We start from the raw sequence: 21,601 nt of genomic DNA, 5'->3' as shown, positions 1-21,601 counted from the left end.
AAGCTTAGGTCATTAATTTTCAACTTTAAAATATTTTTCTAATATAAGCATTGTAAATCTATAAATGCCCCTCTATATACTGTTTTAGCTGCATCTCACAGATTTTGATACCTTATGTTTTCATTGTCTTTGAAACATTTGCAAATTTCCTTTGTGATTTCTCCTTTGCCCCATGGGTTATTTAGAAGTGTGTCTTTAATTTCCGAATATTTGGTGATTTTATAGACATCTTTTTGTTATTGATTTCTAATTCAATTTTGTTTTGGTGAGAGAACATACACTACATAATTCCAGCGCTTTTAAATTTATGGAGACTTGTTTGATGACCCAGCCCATAGTTGATCTTGGTGAACATAGCATATGCACTTGAAAAGAATGTGTATTTGTAGTTGTTGGGTGAAAAGTCCCATAAATATCAATGAAGTCAAGTTAGTTGATAGTGTCTGCTATATCCCTCTTGGGTTTTCTATCTCTTCAATACTTGTTCTATTAATTACTGAGAGGAGAGCATTGAAACCTCCTTTGAAGCCCTGCTCTTCACCGTATCCACATTTAGGGTCAGAGTGTCTGTCTTCTTGATTGTGACAGGGTCCTGGAAATCAGACTGTTTTTACATGAGTAGAAGAACAGTACCTCTCACTCGTATTGTGCCCCAAAGTCCAGAAAAGATCCTCCAAACCAGCACAGAGGCTGGGTCATGGTGGACACTCCAGGATAATTCACTGAATGTTATCATGGGACTGTGGGCCAGTGGATCCCAATGTCCAGTCAGAGGACTGGTGCTGGGTAAGAATGAAGTTCTCACAGGTCTGTGGTGAAAAGAGAAAAATGAGGACAACTCTGTGTGTATGTGTGATGGCCAACTGTCTTTTCTTGGTTTTATTTTTGTTGTTTTCGTGCTGAGATTTGTTGATAGGTGATTTTTTTTTTTTTTTTTTTTTTGCCTGTGCTGTGTAGCACGTGGGATCCTAGTTCCCTGACCAGGGATCGAAGCCGTGCCCCCCTGCATTGGAAGTGTGGAGTCTTAACCACTGGACCGCCAGGGAAGTCCCTGTTGATAGGTGATTTTTAAAACCCATGTCCTTAGTTGGGCAACTAAAATCTTGGCAACACGAGTCAGCCCTGTAGTCTTTCTCTTGGAATTGTATTGGCGTGTGGACCCAAAGCATTTGGAAACCTGTCCTGGGGACCATCCTGAGACATCACAGATTGCTTCTCATGCCATCCTTTTCCCTAATCGTCATAAGATTTAGTGAGTCAGGTCGTATGTTTCATGGGAAGTAAACCTTCATTCAAGTCCACGTGTGCCCTAAGCTTCTGGCATCCAATCCACATCACCGTTGCTTTTTGTCTGTTTATTCCAGCACTGTCTTTCTCAACCAGCTCTCAGTATAAAAATGGAGTGGGGGCAAGAGGCAGAGGAGAGAACCTTTTATCCCTTGTCTGTTTCCTCATTAACAGTCCCCTCAGCAGCCTGAAATAATTTCACAAGGGGTGTGTGTGTGTGTGTTGGAGAGAAAGGATAAGAGTAAAGTAGGGAGACTGACTTCTTCTGTAGCCTGGACAAAGTACGGGGAGGTGCCAGGTCCAGAAACCACTGTGGGTGGCAGGGGAAAGGGAAGTGGATGGACCAGGCTTGGAGGCCACAGAAGCAGAGGAGGAGGGTACAGGTGAGTCTGAGTAGATGGAGAAGTACTTGGGGTGCTGTACCGTGTTGGGAGACCCCTGAGAGCCTAGAGCCCCATCCCCAGGCAATGGCAGGGAACATTCTTCTTGTCTTCACAAACCTGTCGTGAGTATGTGTGGCATCTCCTTCAGGACATGGTATAATACATAACTGCTAGGAAGTGTTATCCTGCAGTTAGTGACTAGTATGAAAATGATGACAGTGATGACAATAGGAGTAATAATTCTTGAGCACTTCCCATGGGTTCAATGTCCTCAATGCTTGATATATATTATCTCATTTAATTTTCACAATACTGACATTGGTCCTTCTGGAATCTTCATTTCTAGATGAGGGCATGGAGATTCCACACAGTTGAGTAACTTGCACAAGGTCACGAGCTGTTGAGTGCTGGGTCCGGACCTGGAACCCAGACCTTATTGACTCTAGGGCAGGTACTCTCTCCCCTCACTACACTAACTCTTTTTCTAGTTTGTACTGTGCTTATTATTATATGTCAAGTTAAATTAGCCTTCGGCTATTGAGGCCTCATAATATGTCTGCCTAATTTATTCTTGCTTTTAAAATGTGATCCTGGGGACAAAGTGAGAGAGTGGCATGGACATATATACACTACCAAATGTAAAACAGATAGCTAGTGGGAAGCAGCCGCATAGCACAGGGAGATCAGCTCGGTGCTTGGTGACCACCTAGAGGGGTGGGATAGGGAGGGTGGGAGGGAGATGCAAGAGGGAGGGGATATGGGGATGTATGTATATGTATAGCTGATTCACTTTGTTATAGAGCAGAAACTAACACACCATTGTAAAGCAATTATACTCCAGTAAAGATGTTAAAAAAAAAAAAAAAGTGATCCTGGGGTTTTTTACATGTCTATGTATTCCTTTGGGTGGAAAACTAGAAGCACAGTCTGGGCTGTGGCTGGGAACAGAGCTCCCAGGAAGGTGTCTGGGGATGTGAGCCTTCTCAGGTCCCAGGTACCAATTCTGGCACTCTCCTCCCAAATCACATAATTCCTGCTGGAGCCTGGGAGAGACGAGGAAACTTCCACCTTGGGAGAGCTGGCATAGGCCGTACTGTTCTGTTCCCTCTCAATCCATTCCATGTGGGCCAATCCAGTTTTTGCTTAGAGGAGGGCTTCAGATTGAATTTCTTAGTGAGTGTAACCCAGACCTTTTTCGTATTTATGGTTGTGAGAAAAGTGGAGGGGACTGAGGTTTTTTGTTTTTTGGTTTTTTTTTCCAGCTCCCCACTGACTCGCTTAAAAAAAAAAAATGATCCTGGCACTCTAGACTGTCAGTCACAAATTTCTCTTTCCCTTAGTAGTCTCTGCCTCCCGTCCCCCTCTCCCACTGGTCCGATTTTAGGTGACAACTCTCACAACTGTTTTGACTCTCCTGAAGCATATCTCTGCTGTGCTGGCTCTCGTCAGAAACATGGCTGGTGAGCTCCGACCATGATGGGGAGCCTGGGGCTTCTTTGGCCTTCATGGCAGCATTTAAAGAGCAAGCTCGGCCACAAGTGCCATCCTGGGTGGTTTTATGAGTCTCTGGTGGTTTATTTTGTTTGTTTTTTTTGTTTGTTTTTGTAGAAATGAAAAAAATTCACTCCATGAAAAGAAAAAAGAAAACCCCTATTTTGACAGCATATTGATTCTCAACCATAATTTCCCTACATGGAAATAAACATGCAGCTGGTACCTGGAGCCTCAGTTTGAGGAACGTGTAGGACACAAGGTCGTTCAGGAAGAAACTGTAGGAAGTCAGTCTGGCAAGAGGTGAAAACATAGACCAGTGAGAGCCTGACCAGCAATCTGGAAGTTTCTGAGACTCACTTATACTCTAGAGGTGTCCCATCCAGCCACTTCCACTCGTTTTCCTGCTCTGAGTCTGTGAGGCCGATCCAGTAGTTCTCTCTCCCTACCATCTGCTTTTTGATCCATTGCTGAAAAATAAATCAGAAGCGGCACATTACTGTTTCTTGAGCAGACGTTTGGGGGACTTTCCCCTCAATGTTTAGAAAAGAAGGACACTTTATGAGAGGATGTTTATCAGACTTTAACAGAGAAGCATAATGAGATTTGAATAAGATAAAGCTGTCTCAAAAGAAAAGATGTTTGTCAGAACTTGTGCACTGCTCTTGCTGTTCTCTTTTTATTGCGCTTGTTTTGCACTGTTTTGGGGGCTTTGACGTTTTTTCCTCTTATAAGTTTATAAGCAATATTTAAGTGATGCTCTTTCTCCCCTAAAGTATCCAGACCACTCAATGAATCCCACCAGGCTCCACCCCCTTCCACCACCCCTCCCTCCCACGTTCTAAGAACAGTAACAGCCACGGCAATATTGAGTGCTTCCTCGGGGCCAGGTCCCATGTCCAGTGTGTCACATACAACGTGTCTTTGAGCCATTACAACCACCAACCTAAGACAGATGACAAGTGGCTGAGCTGGGATCAGGCCCAGGTCTGTATGTTTTGAAGCCCAGGTACCTGACTACTGTCTTATGGATGCTCATTCCCAGTCAGTTACTGCAGAAGCATCTGTTTTCAGGGTCATGTCTGCCAGAGACACTTAAGGAAAAGGAAGGAGGCCACTGGAACAGTGTGGCATTAAAGAAAGAGCATTGGTATTGTTGCTAGTTGGACCTCAGTTTCAATCTCAGCTCTGCATTTACTTGTCTCATCATGTATTAATCATTTAAACTTTGCGGGGCCTCAGTTTTCTTATTTGTTAGATGGGGGTAACATTACACATAAGCTCTAGGGATGTGGTGAGGTTTATAAGAGAAAATGCCTCATACAGTGCCTGGCACACAGTAGCGGCGTAGTGAGTGGTCACCATCGGTATCATGTGTGGGCTCTGCCCTAGGGCCTCCTCTGCTCTTCCTGACTGTGCCGAGGCCACATGTCTGGTCCCCTGCATCCCTCCCCACCCCTACGGTGCTTTAGGCCTCTCTGCCTCTCTCTCCACAGGGTCTTGGTGCCGGCCTGCCAGGCTTACGGCTCTTTCAATGGCCACCGGGAAAAGCCACACACCTCCAGGCTTGATAAAGCAAGACCTTCCAAGTGGAAGCATAAGGACCTAATTCCCATGCCATGAATGCTTCTTGTCACTGGATAAATAGCCCAAATCTCCATAATGCAGCCTTCTGTGTTTATGTGACTATGAATTCTTGATATCTTTGAATCCTCAGTAAGCACGTACTTTCCAGGTGTCACGATCTTTAAATTACAGTTTTCCCCAACTCTAAGTATGCTGCAGACATACCTGTTCCTCTCTTGTGTTTATGAAAATTAGATGTGAAGACTTGTCTTCACAGGCAAGTTTTGCGTCCTCAAAAATTTCTTTTTCAACCGAAAAGTAGTAGCATTTGTCTGTGAAGTTCTTCCAGTGAGGCGGGCAGCCTAGGAATGCAAAGTTTAAAAGTATTGATTAAAACACACACACACACACACACACACACACACAGAGAAAGCACTATGCCTTTCCTCAGCTGTGTTTAAGAGGCACAGCTATGGCCCTGCTTCCCCACGTCTGTGTGCCAAGCCAGTGACTGACGTTTGGGGACATGCTGGGAGCAAAGACTAGTCCAGGAAAGTGGCCTGAAGAATACACAGTCGTTAAAACTACATAATCTGGAAAATATCTACCCTGAGCCTTTGTTCCTCTGTGTCTGGATTCGTCTTTACAATGACAGAAATAACAGACACAGCCACAAAAAGCAGCACAGGCACAGATGTTCAACGTCAGTCTGGAATCACGTGGAACCTGTAAACAAGTGGCTGGGAGAGCCCAGAACTAGAACTAGGCTCACGGAACAAACGTGACTGAGCTGGACTGAAGGAAACCAAGTGGAATCGGGTGTGGGTCAAAGGAGAGAAACACAGGCTTGGTTGCAGACCCAACACTCAGGGTTTGACCAAAGGTTTCACTATCAAAGGACGAGAAGGCGCCATAACATCTTCTCAAAAAGAAATACAATCTGGCTTCAGGAACAGAAAGTTCCATCTGCACGTTAACCACGGGTCATCCATCCCCAAGTGAAGGGCATAAAATGAGGACAGGGATGGGTCTGGGGTGGCCAGCCTCGGACTTTCCTGAAGGAAATGTTTGGGACCAGTTTGTCCCCGAGGACCCCACTCAGCTAATCATAAACAAGTGCCGGAGGGCCTGGTGCTGTTTAGAGAGAAACACAAGTGCCTGAGCGCCACCGCCTGGCACGGGGCCGTGGGAGCAGCGGGGGCGGAGGCCACCCTGTGCGATGCCTTCACTGCCAATAAAACGTGGTGTGGGGGGCGCACATTGGGGGGGGCACCCTTCCCCGGGTACGAGGGGCTCAGACTCACCGTTGGCCTCGGGTGCTGCGGTTGGCTCGCTCTGCAGGGCCAGGGGCACCACTGCCCCTGATGGGCCTGGGGGACCGGGGGGGCCCTTGGGACCCGGCATGCCCGGCACCCCAGGCAAGCCTGGCAAACCCCTCGGCCCGGGCACCCCAGGCTCCCCCACGGTGCCCTGCAGTCCCTGGAAGCCAGGGGGGCCCTGGGGGCCCGGGAGTCCGTCCTTGCCTGGTGGGCCGGGAGGGCCTGGGTCCCCACTGGGGCCCTGAGGGCCGGGCTTCCCGGGGGACCCGCGGGAGCCTTTGGGGCCCTGCAGGCCTTTGGAGCCTTTGCCGCCACGCTCTCCAGGGGGGCCAACCGGCCCGATCGGGCCCCTCTCACCGGCCTGGCCGGGAGGGCCAGGCTCCCCCTTCTCTCCTTTCTGTCCCTTGTTGCCAGTGGGACCCGGGGGTCCCTGCTGTCCTCTGTCACCTTTCGGACCCCTGGGACCAGGAGGACCTAAAACAAAAAAAAAGACAAAAGGCATAAATGTGAAATCCACGACGCCTCTGGTCATCTGGGACCATTTTGTCACCAGCAGGAAGGCTGTGTGGGTTGAGAGCGGGATGCCCTCCCTCTTATTTCCTCCTCTTTCCACTGATGTGATGAATATTTATGAACTACCTGTTATATGACAAGCACCATGTAAGGTGGGGGAGAAGGGGTTGAATTAGACCAAAAAGATGCCATCGAGTGTTGAGGGCTCTTATCCTGTAATTCCTGCACCACACCAGCCCCGGCCTCTCCTCTCTACTCCTCCACCGGTGCTCCTGTCCCCTTCAGCGGTGCTGAGGGCACACTGCTCTCCTTAGGGCTAAGCCTCACCCTGGACCAGCGTGCAGGGACGGGCAGTCTCCATGAGAAGTGCGCTCGGGGCCAGAGCTGAGGAGGATCAGTTTCATTTTTTCCAGAGAGTCTAATGATGCAAATAGGGAAGGTGGACTAGAGGAAAAAAGAGATGGACCATCTAATAGGCAAGGGAGAAAAAAAGACACCATTTTCCACCAAAGGAGGAAAAAGCAGTTCCCCCTAAAAAAGGTTGGGAGAAGGCAAATACCTGTTCATCCCTTCTTGTTCCAAAAGGAAGTTCACATAACATGGGATTGTTTTGTTTTCTCTGAGCTCTCAGGGGTAGGTAAAGTAACAGGGATGTCACACAAATACATCACAACAAGGATTTGTATAGAAAATGACAGTGTGAGGTACTTTCACATACATTATGTCACCTGACCTTCATCTATGACATAGAATTCCCACAGCACATCTGAGGACACGCAGGGCCACAGACACCAAGCTCTTTGTTCAAGGTCACTTAGTGACTCAGGACCCATCTACCCAGGGGAGTAAGACACGGACAGTCACCATCTGGGAGAGGAGCTGGGACAGGAATTCAGGGCTTCTCGTGTTGAAATGGACGCATCGTGGAGGGCACTGTGCTCAAATATTCTGCTGCCTGGAATCTTAGAGTTTGAGATCTCACTATTCTTCGTGAATAAGTGTAGGAGCTTCAAACCCATTCTTTGGACAGAAGCAGAGAGCCTCTGAGGCTGGAAGGGCAGAGGTGCAGGGGAAAGGCAGGGTTGGTGGGACTCCGCACTCCCACAGTTTTTCCTATTCCCCTGCACCAGCACACCCCACCGGCTGGTCGGGATGGAACCGTGAAGCAGCCTTTCCCACCTCAGTAGGGGGAATCTCTGCACCCTCCCATCCCAGGCCCTATGGACATCACTGCGCCCACATACCATCCATGGCCAAGTCCAGCCTGCCATCTCTGCCGTCCCTTAGCAGGAGCCTAGGCCCTGGACTCAGCTTTCCTTACTTGAGGCTACCCATGACGCTGCCCCTGGACTTACTGGCAGGACCCTCTACGGAGCTGTAAGCGAGTTTATGCCAATGGCTAGCACTGGCTTCAATGCGTTCTTTCTAGGGTCATCTACCCCATAAGTGGGAGGCTTTGGGATGAAGCACCCTCTCCCTGAACCCATTTCACTGACTCCTGTCCACCTGCTCCTGTTGACTCCTCTCTACCTTCAGCTCCCCTGGGCTCTGGGTCCTTATCTCCTTCTCATAGTCAGATGGTCCATCTTCTCTGGGATGTCCCGCCAGCACCCCCAACCTGGTGTGTCTACACTGACCTTGTCATCTCTGCTGTTCACGTCCTCCTCCCGCCACCCCTTATCCCACTGCATCATCACAACCATCTCATCACCATCCTAGTGTGAGTGTTCTCTCTCCTCTCTCCCTCCTGCCCCTCTCTGTCTTTCTGGTAGATTTTCACAGTAACCTCTTTTTTTTTTTTTTTGTGGTACGCGGGCCTCTCACTGCTGTGGCCTCTCCCGTTGCGAGCACAGGCTCCAGACGCGCAGGCTCAGCGGCCATGGCTCACGGGCCCAGCCGCTCTGCGGCACGTGGGATCCTCCCAGACCGGGGCACGAACCCGCGTCCCCTGCATCAGCAGGCAGACTCTCAACCACTGCGCCACCAGGGAAGCCCCACAGTTACCTCGTAACTGCTCTTCCTACCTCTGATTCCTCTCCATTCATCCCACTCTGCATCTTTCGCCTTCTTTACACATAACTCTGGTCTCCACCTGCTCTAGAATATTCAGCCCCTTCTTGATCACCTGATGTCAAGGCTTTCATGACCTGGTCTCACATGTGTTTATTCCATCCTCCCCTGCACTTATGCAAATTTCTTCTCTTAGAATTTTCTCTGCCCATATCCATCTGGAGAATTCCTGTTCACCCACCATGTAATCCTCCCAGGTCACTCCAGATGGAAGTTTTTCCTCTTTCTATGATTTTTTAGTCCTTGTTTATTCTTCGAGGATCCTTCCCCATCTAGCAGCTAGATTATAGGCCATAGTCATTTTCCAGCAAGTGTTTATCAAATCAATGTGCATCACAGGTCAAAAAGCCCAGTGCACTAATGCCAACATTATGGGCCCCAGCAGAGACCAGAAGGGAGAGATTTTGGGGGAACAGTGTCCTGCCTGGTGTCCCTCACCTCATTCCAAGAAGTACAGCTCCACTCAATCTACATATCAGGTTGACCCTGGCTGCCAGAGTGGAATCACCATGGGGAGATGTCTTTCCTGACTCTACTCACACTTCAGAATTGATCTAGTGGTCTTTTATCCACAATCTTTTTTTTTTTTTCTGTTTAACTTGATGAGGCTTATTAAACAGCCAAGCCATTTAGTAAAGACATGGAGGGTGGGTTTTCATTGCCAGATCAGTCTCCTTTAAAAAATAACTTAGAGGCTTCCCTGGTGGCACAGTGGTTAAGAATCTGCCTGCCAATGCAGGGGACACGGGTTCGATCCCTGGTCTGGGAAGATCCCACATGCCGCGGAGTAACTAAGCCTGTGCGCCACAACTACTGAGCCTGAGCTCTAGAGCCTGCGCACCACAACTACTGAAGCCTGCGTGCCACAACTACTGAAGCCCATGTACCCTAGAGCCCATGCATTGCAACTACTGAGCCCACGCACTGCAACTACTGAAGCCTGCGTGCCTAGACACCATGCTCCACAACAGGAGAAGCCACCACAATGAGAAGCCCGAGCACCACAACGAAGAGTAGCCCCTGCTCACCGCAACTAAAGAAAGCCCATGCATAGCAACAAAGACCCAATGCAGCCAAAAATAAATTTTAAAAAATAATAAAAATTAAAAAAAATAAAGAGGGCTCTCACTTTTATAAAAAAAATAACTTAGTTCCTTTGTGTAGTTGAGAAATAGTGTCTTACAGATTATTAGTGGGTAAGGTGGCATGTGTGTTCCTCCACAACAGATGTAGCATCATGGAAGATTCTAGTGGAACAATACTGACAATAGGCCAAAACGAACACACAATATTCTAATTTATTTAGAATAAGGGCAAAAATAAAAGTAACTTTTTTTTTCCCCTCAGCTACTTCTGTTTTCTTTATGTTCTATGTTTAACCTTAAGAAATCCAAATAATGAGGAAGGTCTGTTGGGAAATTCAAGTGCTTTAGAAATTCTTTATCCTTATCCTCTTCGTGGATTTGCCAATAATCACGTCTGGGGTTGGTGCTATACTTGCAAGTTACGGGAAATGAGTTCACTTGCAGCCATGAAATAGTACCCGTTCCGGGGCCTGTCTCCCGGTTCTGAATGTTCTGACAGGGACTTATATTTGTTCCAGAACACCCTCCTCTGGTTTCCGACAGAATTCCAAAGACATACAACTCTCTCTTTGCCTCCTCACATGAATCCAAGACCTCCCTTACCTGAGGTGACAGCTTTTTGTGAATCTGATTTCTTTCTGGGGTCGGGTAGTTTATTGTATTCAGCTGTTTCCCTCTGAACCGAAGTTGTGCTTGAATGGCCCTATCTCCTCCACATAGAATCGTGGCTTATTTTAAGAACAGCATAAAAACACGGATCCCACAGTCAACACAAAATACCAACAGATGCTAATTTCCAGATCTTGAGAAGGAAGGGAATAAGACACTGGGAGAAGATGCAAGATTTTGCCTTTGATAGTCTAAAATCCTATTTGTGATGGATTTCCTAGCTGGATTAGCATAAAAACTGAATTTTTCATATGAAGCACTACATCCATCATAAATAGGTTATCTGTCTCTCTCTTTAAGATAAAGTTTTATATTCATGGCTGTGGATAAACTCCTAGCAAGCATACTATCATCAACGCATGTCTTCATCCCCAGCTGCCCCATCCGCAGAGCTAGAGCAGGAGGCTGGCGCTCTGCCTACAGATGCTGGGCTATGTGAAAACCTATTCTGTGTGTCCCATACCTAGGGGATTCATTCATTCATATACTTGGCTCATTAAGACAGTACTTTGCTCCTTAAGACCTAGATATTTGCTAATCATTTCTTTTTAAAAATCACTAAGAAAAAGAGCTAAAACCATTTCAGAAGTCAGCACTGGATGACCCTACAAAGCTGATCATTAATGCCATGGGTGTATCTTCCTCTAGGACCTGGGATGTTGGTATTGCTTTTGGCATCTAGATGATCCCAGGCTTTTAGGTATTACTTGAATCTTTTATTAGGCAGCTATTGAAGTGAAAATAAAATGAAATAAAATATAAGCCATCCATAGTGCCTTAAAACTGAGAACACTGAGATAAATGATGAGGGAGTATTTATGAGCTCATGTGATAACAATTTGAATTCAGAGTCAAGAAAATGTAACACTACATGTGAGGCAGACATGATGTCTCATACAGAAGAGCAAACTGGAGATTTGCTTTCAAGGCCAAGTGGGTGGCTGGCTTGGGATTCTGAAATGCCAGGATACCCATGTTGCTGATAAAGCCACCAAAGGCTCCAGAAATGCCTGTATATAACCGACACCAGAACTTGGAGCAACCATGTTTACAGTGCCTGCTAGCAAAACCTTCTCCCCAGGTTCCCAGGCTCCAGAGCCCAGAGCCTTGAACACACGAATCCCCTAAACAAGCAGCTCCAAACAGGACAGAAGACTAAATCACTGTGCCATTTCTGCTTTAACAACCAAACTGCAGGCCTTGAGAAGGGCCCAGCCTGTGTCCTATGCCAGAGATAACCTTCCAATTCGTTTTCCAACAAAACTGCTGGTGCTTAACAGAAAGTAGAGAAACCACTTTAATTCTTACTGCCATTCAACATCTTGGAGAGACTGTTTTAGAACCACGAGTGGTTGGGTTGGAAGACAGAAGAAAACAGTAATATAATCTGACATATTTTTCTTATTATTAAAAAAATCTACTTTGCATGCAATGAAATTAATCAAACATTTATTTAACACCCACATATGAAAAAGTGGTCCTGCTTCACTTAGGTGAAAAGGAATATACAAATTAAAAGGAAATTTAAGAGGTTTTTTGGCAATCATTTTGAAGAAGAATTTGATTCTTGACCTCATGTTCAAGACAGTCAGGCTTCTGGAAAGCCATGGAAGCTCTCTCTCCACAGAGGAGGATATATTTAAACCACTGTTTCTCACCAACTGGCCACCGTCTACATCGATGACTTTGAGTTGCCTACTCTCAAGGCTCCCCAGACAAGCGGTCTTGTTTGGGGAAGAGTATCAAGAGGGGGTGGGGTCGACAATGAGAGGAATCGAGGCCTCATGCCTGATCCACTTTGCTCCATGCCCTGTCCTGCTGCGTGTGCTGTCCAGCCTTCTTGTGCATCTTTCAAGGTCCAGATCAAATGTCAGTCTCTCACTGAAGCCTTAACTGATAGCTCTCCTGAAGATAAACTCTCGTGTATTCAACCTCCCCAAACATGCCATCTTTCTCCTGAATCATCCGAGGGCAGCAGGGTACCATGTGGAAGCATGGGTTTAGGGACCAGACAGACCCGAGTTTAGCACTACCTACCACTGACTAGCTGCTTGATCTTGGATTAGTTACTCAGGCTCTCTGTGCCTCAGCCCCCCTCCCTGCAAATGGGGATGCTGACGATTTCTACCTTAAGGAGCTGTAACAATGAACAGAGACAACTTATCCAAGTGCTCACTGGCATGACTGGCATGTTGCAGACACTCAATAAAAGTCAATTAGGGACTTCCCTGGTGGCACAGTGGTTGGGAATCCGCCTGCCAATGCAGGGGACACGGGTTCGAGCTCTGGTCCCAGAAGATTCCACATGCCGTGGAGCGACTAAGCCTGTGCGCCACAACTACTGAGCCCACATGCCACAACTACTGAAGCCCGCGCGCCTAGAGCCTGTGCTCCGCAACAAGAGAAGCCACCGCAATGAGAAGCCCGCACACCTCAACGAAGAGTAGCTCCTGCTCGCCGCAACTAGAGAAAGCCTGCGCACTGCAACAAAGACCCAACGCAGCCAAAAATAAATAAAATAAAATAAATAAATGTATTTTTTTAAAAAAGTGGATTAGAAAATGAGTGAAAGCCAGGGGTCGGCAGCACCAAGTGTGATTCCTCTCCTGGGCTGGGCACCAGGAAGCCAGCAGTTAAGTACTTTTGGACCCACATGGTACAGCTATAGTCCTTGTGCACATGAAGCTGTTGTTTTCCACGGCGATGTGCTGGCTGGGGCTCCAGTGGAGGGAAGACTTGGATAGGAACTGAACAAACTCACTCTTGGGTATGAATATTAGCTAACCCCCTGCCAGGCACTGCACTATTTTATTTACATTATCTCATTAAGTACTTATAACTCTAAAAGGTAGATGCAGATGGGAAAACCAAGGCACAGAGAGGCTAAAGAAGTTGGTACTCGTATCCAGGGCTATCAGGCTCTAGAGCTTTTGTTCTCACCCAATAAACCTCGTGCTTCTCTCAGAACAGCAGGTGCAGGGAACTGTCTGATTGCACTAGGAGGATGTGACTTACACCTGCATGGCTTGCAGAGAATAGCTCAGGATGTGAGGTGAACTTGCCACCCAAGAGTGTGTGTTATGAGTATGAAGTCCTCCATGTGCCTAATTAGGATAAAAAGCATTACATTATTGGTAACAAAAAAAATAAGGCTTTCTTAAGGTTTGGGGGTCTATGGATGTAGAGATAATTGTTATCAGGATTCAACATATGACTTAATATCTAGTTCCACATTACCATCTGGCTTCAGTGCCATCTAATCAGTCAGCTTCAGCTTTCACTTCCTAATGAGGCAAGTGTCTCCTGTGGCTGAAATGTCCCAGAAGCATTAGGGTTCTTGGTGCATGTCACCAAGAATTTCCTGGAAAGCATCAGGGTATTCTGAATCTTGCAGAGGCAAACCCAGCATAAGCCAGTGTTAATCCCATCCTGCTCCTTCCTGTTTTATCCTATCTGTCTCTCATCCTCAGGGGTGGGATGTGCGTACAGAGAAAGAGGAAAGGCGCTAGAGATGCAGGGTGGGAGGAAACGCTTGCATTTGGAAGTGGAGGTCTTCCCCCAGTCTCTGGTTCTCTTGGAATCGCCGGTGGGCATTCCCGTCCTGGAGGAAGTTGAACACATTGAATAGAAAGGGGGTGGCTTGGCTTGAGAAGTTTCTCAGGTCAACTCACAGAAAGCTCAGGTAATGAGAAGACCAAGGATAAATGTAAATGGGAAAGCGTATGAAAAAAAAGAAAATACCATTCAGAGACCAAACTCTGAGGCCTTTCAGAGACACTGAGCCAGGAACCTCACCCTAAGTGACATCTCCCACTTAATACGTCTAAACAGACCTCCCTTTCTGCATCTCCTGGTTGGTACTGCCATCCGCCTAGGTGCTCAAGCCAAACACTTAGGAGACACCCATTCCTCCCTTTCCCCTGCCCTCCATGGCTGATGCATCCGTGAGCCCCGTCTACCTGCAGGCAGCAGCCCCTAACCCCGTGTTCAGTTTCTGTCCACAGCACCCCGACTCCTATGATGTACTGGTGCCTCTTGGCTGCCCCTTTGGGCTTGGGACACTTCGGGGAGGGAAATCCAGTGTCCTGTGCACCAAACGTAGTCAAGAAGGGATTGGCACAGACTCCAAACTGCACAGCCCCTCCAGCCCGGGGATTCCTCACCCTGGTGGGCACGGCCTGTTGTCCAGGGAAGGGCAGGGCTGTCCTTGATTCTACCTCCATGATTCCTCCTGACTGAGGAGACCCACCTCTGTCATCTCCACTGCTACCATCCAGCCCACGTCACCCATGACTGGTCCATCTCCCCTCACTGGACCCCTGCCTCCAGGCTCACTCCCCCAGAATCTGTTCTCCCCGCAGAGAACATTTATTTTTGTATTTAAAAACGTAAATATTTTTATATTTAAAAACATAAATATTTTTATATTTAAAAATATAAATCAGGTCATGTCACCACCTTCCTTAAAACTCTCCTTCACACTTAGAATGAAATCCCATCTCCCTGCTCTCACAGGCTCCCTCGGGACGGCTGGGAGGGGGGCGTGCACTTTCTGTGATTATCAATGGGGTTCGCACCATGGGCTTTGCACCAGACACACTGGGCTCAGATCCTGTTTAGCTACTTATCATTTCTGTAAATTTAAGCAAGTTCCTTAAACCTCTCAATGCCTTAGTTTCCTCATCTATAAACAGGTGATGATTTTCTGAGTACCTGCCATAGAGAGTGGGTGTTAGGACTCACCAGGATGGTTAATGAAAAGCCCTCATTCCTCTCACACTCAATATCAGCTGATAAAAATAATCAGAACAATGGAAACATTAACTAATTTAAAGCCGGGCTCTGAATCTTCAACCATGAGCTTTTCATACCCTTCCTTAGCTGTTAAGCTGCACTGTCTGTAAACTAAATATGTCAGAAGTTTCTTTGTACAAGAGAAGTTAACAATTAAACCCATGGAATAATAAAACTATGAAATTTATAGCTAGAAAATATCCATAATACCATGATAGGATTGCCTAAGGTATAACAACTTTAAGAGACAACTAGAAAGTTCTTATTTTCTGAGGTTGCACGTCTGCTGAGATCTGCCCTCATCCTGAATTTAGGTTGAGAAAGAATAGGAAAAAAATAAATCAAGCACTGAAGAACTTTCTGGTCATTTGAAAGCCCACCTCTTTATTCAGAGTATCACTCATACCTACAATACCCTGATGGGCACTGTCCAACCTCTCCAGAGGTGGGGCATGCCTATGGTTCAGGAAACCCATTATAGTCTCAGGCAACACCAATTTTTATAAGGAACATTATATAAAACCAAAATTTATTTTCCTTTAATGAGTACCCACTAGTCTTTGTTTCACCCTCTGGAGCGCCTCAGATGTCATTTAAAATCTCTTCCACATGCTGGCCTTTTGAATAGCTGTAAACAGCTGCCTTATTCCCCACTAAGCTGTCTCTCCTACAGGTTAAAGTTCCCAGGTCCTTCAGTCCTTCCTCACAGCACATCATTTCTAGACCCCATCATCCTGGTCATATTTTTCCGAGCATGATGGTCTGTGAGCGCCCCTGTTGAAAGGGGCTCCCCAACATACGCACTATCCTCCAGGAGTGGTTTTGCCATGCTGAAGGGAGTAAGATATCACCTCCCTCATTTTGGAAATCATATTTTTATTAATACGGTCAAAGATCACATTAACTTCCCTGGAAGACACATTTAGTTGCTTACAGTCAACTAAAATCCCCACGCTTTTCCTGCACACTTCCTCCAAGCCATGCCCTCCCATCAACACTGGTATTTGGTCTTTTCTATGTACGAGCAGGTTTTACATGTCTTCCCTATTTATTTCACTTAGTTGGCATCTCTTTACTATGCCAGCCTCTGCAGATCATTTTGGATTATGATTCTATCACCCATTAAATAGTATATACAGTTTCATGTCACACAAGTATTGGATGACCAGGTCATCCACATCCTCAAGCGAGTCCCTGCAAAGCTGTTGAGCAGGTCCCTGCCATCTGCCACCCAGATCTGCCTCCAGGCTCAGAGGGGCTCATGAACTATCACTCTTTATACTCAGTCATTCAATAGTATGGCAGTCACACCCCAGGGTGACTCCCAATGACTCATGCCCCCGTATAATCCCCTCCCCTTAAGTATGGAACCTCTAACTTGCTTCTAACCAATAGAATATGGCAAAGGCGATGGGATGTCACTCCCTTCACTAGGTTACATTATATAAGACTCTGTCTTTGCCAACTAGAGTGAGAGAGACTCCCTTGCTGGCTTTGAAGAAGCTGTAATGTTTTGAGATGGTCACATGGCAAAGGACTGGGGGTGGCCTTTAGGACCTGACAGCCGATCTTACAATCCAAGCAGATGAATTCTGCCAAGAACGTGAAGGAGTGTAGAAATGAGTCTTTCCCCAGTCAAGACTGATGAAACCACAGCTCCTCGCTAAGACAGTAGCTGGGTGAAACCCTGAGCAAAGGACGCACCTGAGCTGTGCCCAGATTCCTGACCACAGAAACTGTGAGATAAGAAGTGGGTGTTTTAAGCTGCTGAGTTTTTAGTAATTTGCTATGCAGCACAGAAAATGAATACAACCAATAAACCCATCTAACTGGGCTATAAACCAGCACTGATTGCTCCATCTTGTTCAAGGGTATCACCGCCAAGTGCCTTGGTGAAATCCAGATATGCTATTTTTCATTCTCCTAGTTTAAACAATATACTAACTCTGTTAATGTGAGGACATAAGATTAGGTTCACCAGTCTTCTTCTTAGTGAATTAATTCTGATGATTATTGCATTCCTGAAAACTCAAAAATTATCCTTTTCATAATCTCCTCTCAAATTTTTCTTGAGCTTGAAGGCAAATTCCCCATTCTACACAGTGTGTAGACTCTACCTTTATCCCCTTTTTTTGAAAATCAGGATTACTTTTGCTTATAGCCAGTCTCTTTTTGCCCTAAAATTCTCCTGATTTTAAGCTACATGAGGGCAAAGACCAACTGGTTTTCTTTGTACACCCCAGAGTGCCCAGCACAGCATCTTCCACTCAGTACTTTCAACTTAAACCCTATGAAAATAGTTAAGACTGAAAATACTATTAATATATGGTTGCTGCAAATCTTCAGAAGTAGGCTTAATCTAATCCAAAGACTTTCAATTTATAGGGATGATCTGGTTGAAAGCAAAACTCAGATTTTTATATAAGTCCATTATTCCCCTCCTCTGTGGTGTTAACAGTTACTTTAATGGCCAACCATCCATCTGCTCATGACACTTAGAAGTAGGAATCTCTTAATGGTAACTCCATGATCTAAAAGAATTAATCTTCCTTCCAAAGGAGCCTGATTTATAATGTCAGTAAAATAGCTAGGCACTAAGAAAATCCAAGTTAACCAATCTTTCATCCCACAAATATTTAATGGAACACATTTGAGCACTGTCCACAAATTCTTAGTTATGCTTCCTTTCAAGAAATGGAGCTTAATTCCCTTCCCCCTTGGGTGTGGGATGGACTTAGTGACTTGTTTCTAAATTAGAGAATGTGGTGGAAGTGATGGTATGTGACTTTTGAGGCTAGGTCATAAAAGGTATCGTGGCTTCCTTCTTTCTGTTTCTCTTGGATCACTTGCTCTGGAGGCAGCCAGCTGCCATGTTGTGAGAACACTCAAGCAATTTCACATGGTGAGGAACCGAGGCCACCTGCCAACAGCTGACAAGCCAAGAGCCGTGTGGATGAGCATCTTGGAGGCAGATCCTCAGCCTCAGTTAAGGCTTCAGAAGACTGCAGCCCTGGCCAATATCTTAACCACAACCTCATGAGAGTTACTAACCATCTAGCTAAGCTAAGCTGCTCCTGAATCCCTGGTCCATAGAAACTGAGATAATACATGCTTATTGTGTTAAATTGCCGAGTCTTAGGGTCATCTGTTACACAGCCATAGATAACTAATACAAACACAAATTCAGAATTTTCACTTACCTTGTAGTATTGTAAAATTCTTGATGAGCTGACCATGCTTGGAGTCCACCAGCTTCATTTCTTCCATAATCACTGATAAGTTGGCCACTTCAGTGTCCAACCTCGACCTCATCAAATCTTGTTGCATCCTGAGAGAAACAGAATCCAAACGGATGTTGGCCAGTGTGTTATTCAAGGAGGTCAGATCATCTGTGTGTTTGGTCAGCGTATCTGTGCACGTGGTCCTGACTTCATTCAGGTTGCTGGTCAGTGTCCGTAGGTAGTGGGCCGTGTAGCTAATGTTGCTAATGATGTTCACAATGTCAGTCTCAAAGAGCTGGAAGCGCTCCTCCAGCTGGCTGAACTTGACAGCCGTTCTGTTCTCTGCATCCCTGTGTACATCCTGCAGATCTTTCAGGTTCTGCTCATTGGCTTGGGAGGCTGTAGTGATGTTGTCCATCTGCCCTGCAAAGGAGCTGAGCTGGCTGTTCATGTCCTCCAGGGTGTCATTGTTGGCTTTGGCCAAGGCAGAGTTATTGGCAGCCAGCGTCTGCAAGCTCTGCACTTTCTCCTTTAGCCAATCCGTGTCCTTCTTGGCTTGAAGGAAAACCTGCTGCAGGTTTTGGAAGTCATTCTTGATTCGCTGGATTGCCTGGCTTGTGTCATCCAAAGAGCGCTGCAGATTTGTGATGAGGTTCCTTTGCTGCACCTGGGTCAGGTTCAGGTTGTTGAGGTTCATGATGACCACGTTGTGAGAATACATCTGGCTCTGCAGGTTGCCCTGAAGCACACTCGTGTCTTGCTGCAGATTTGTGACATAGCCGTTATATGCCTGGAGGGTTTTGTTTACAGTGGTGATGAGGAAGGAGTTATTCTCCAAAGTTTCTTTCAGTTGACTCTGCTGGTCTACCAGTGCATCCCCGCTCACCTGTAACTTCTCCAGCGTATCTTTGTTCTTGCTAGTCTTTTCTGTAATCTCACGAAGTTGCTGACGAAGATCCAGAATGTCTGACCTGAAGGTGGAGAGTTCTGAGTTGGTGCTGAGAGCTTTCTTCCCAGTTTGGTCCCCTGGAATAAGACACGTGTTACTCAGATTGGTGGCATGGAGAAGTGTTCAGGTGAGGTCACAGATCCCAGAGACCTAACTGGGATGTGCTCTATTTCATACATAAAACTTGTGGGATATGCAGACTGCACTGCAGTAGTAATATCCATATCTCTGTTAAAACTGGGTCCTCAGAAATTGGAAAGGCTACTGAGTACTAGGACAGACTAACTTGGGTGAACACTTATCTCAAAGGAGGGGGAATTTGCCTGATTCTAGAGCACTGGGAAGGACGTCAAGAAGGCAATAATCTTCTGTTTAATTCACCAAAATTCATTTTTTAAAAATTGAAAAAAATCACAGGATAAGGATAGGCTGGGATCTTTTATTTTTTTTAATTAATTTCTACAATTTTTTATGAGGTTTAAAATATTTCAAATAGGAATTTACTGAGTATTTCATAAAAGAGCTTTTAATAAAGGGTATTTGTGGTTCTTTTTGATCAGGATTGGTCTTCAGGTTTTATGTGGCACATAATAATGTTTTCTGGGGAGTGGAATTCAACTCCAAAATTGGTCCTTAACTTTAAAATTTTAAAGTCTTTGAATTAAATCATGAGGAAAGATTCAACACACAACATGAAAGTTTAAAGTCTTTCTGGGTGAATGTGACTTTAGAGCCATGTCATTCTAAAAAGCTGTGGTCATTTACATAGAGTTGAGTTAGGGGATTCAACTTAATAGTTCACTCTCATTGCAGATTACCTAATTTTTTCAGGTCGCTTTCCACTGCTGTGAGCTTGTCATCATAGGTTTGGCGAGATGTCTCCATGCCACCTGTAACACTGTCCATTTTCTCTACAACTAAGATTTGGAAATCAATGGATTAATACACACACCTGCCCATATTTTATCTTTCAGTTTCAACAAGACAGCATCTCATTACAGAATAAAGGAAACAGAGTGAAAGAAAAAGAGTATAAAAGAAATTAAATATAGGGAAAAAGCCATTCTTTTAGAAAAATAAGCAACGTACTTGTCACAAACCCCGGTGGTAGTTTACTTGGTTGAGAACTGTATGTTCTTAAAAGCTGTTCTCAGGATTCTGTATTGGGTTGGAGATTTTAGAAATTGTATGGAACTCATTAAATATTTTTTGTATTATAGAAATCCTCAATCTGTGTTATTTTTTATATTAACTTCCATAGGTGGAGGCATAACACAAAATGTTGTCACTCATCAGACTCCCTACCATTCTTGGTAGGTGTAACTCGATTATATGGAAGGAGATTCCATGGCAAAGAACATCTAGCTCAAGTCTATACATAAAGTCGTTGTAAAAGGGATGCAAAGTCAAGGGTGTTTGCTACTCTCTGTCATGAGTTCATCACTGAGGCTTGAAAATCTGCTTCTCTGTAGTGACAAGTGAATGTTTATCAGTTCCCAAGAAGATGCCTAAGTGGGTTTCCAAATAATAATTTACTAAGAAGACTTTTTTCCCAGCATTTTCCTGATTGTACATGATAGGGAAAGTTAGTGATGTAGTGTTAAATTAAAGCCACTGTCATTATTCATTCTCAGAAGGCAGTAATTCTCCATGGTTATGAATTTAAGTTTAACATTCTAAAATGTCTGGGAATTGTCTCCTAAAGCAAAAGAAACAACAGCAAAAAAAAAAACAAAAAACAAATGGGATCTAATTAAACTTAAAAGCTTTAGCATAGCAAAGGAAACCAGTGACAAAGTGAAAAGACAACATACTGAATGAGAGAAAATATTTGCAAATGATATGACCCATAGGGGTTAATATCCAAAATATATAAACAGCTCATGCAGCTCAATATCAATAAAACAAACATGCCAATTAAAAAATGGGCAGATTTATTATATAAACACCAAACTTACTGAATTATACTTTATTGTAATTTAGAGAATGAATATGTAACATATATGTATACACACACACACATATATATATCTTTTTTTAATTGATTTATGGCATCCTCGATGCTTCCCTGAATTCCAAAGTTGCAGTGTCAGACTCACTTTCATCTATTTCCTTCTCTTTATACCAGCCTTCATCTTTTGTATTATTGGAATAAAAATATGCAGGTCACTAAGCTCTAGTCTATAAAGGAGAAAACTCTTACTCTCCCTAACAGTGATCCATCCTATGTCATAATCTCTTTCGTCTTCTACCT

General features: G+C 45.1%; 1 protein-coding gene across 2 annotated transcripts in view; it reads right to left on the bottom strand.

Moving 5' to 3' along the window:
* COLEC12 (collectin subfamily member 12) overlaps positions 1 to 21,601 on the bottom strand; it is a 187,708-nt gene that overhangs the window by 12,597 nt on the left and 153,510 nt on the right. For both annotated transcript variants that reach the window (XM_082640417.1, XM_082640418.1), the window contains 5 exons: positions 20,166 to 20,264; positions 18,378 to 19,424; positions 6,032 to 6,520; positions 4,953 to 5,089; positions 3,522 to 3,631 (listed from right to left, as the gene is read on the bottom strand). In XM_082640417.1, coding sequence (XP_082496543.1) covers positions 3,522 to 3,631; positions 4,953 to 5,089; positions 6,032 to 6,520; positions 18,378 to 19,424; positions 20,166 to 20,264 — 1,882 coding nt within the window. The remainder of the gene's footprint in view (positions 1 to 3,521; positions 3,632 to 4,952; positions 5,090 to 6,031; positions 6,521 to 18,377; positions 19,425 to 20,165; positions 20,265 to 21,601) is intronic.

Source organism: Mesoplodon mirus (genome assembly GCF_964341445.2).
Source record: "Mesoplodon mirus genome assembly, chromosome: 13".
Classification (NCBI taxonomy): domain Eukaryota; kingdom Metazoa; phylum Chordata; class Mammalia; order Artiodactyla; family Ziphiidae; genus Mesoplodon; species Mesoplodon mirus.
This window is presented reverse-complemented; position numbering and strand designations above follow the sequence as displayed.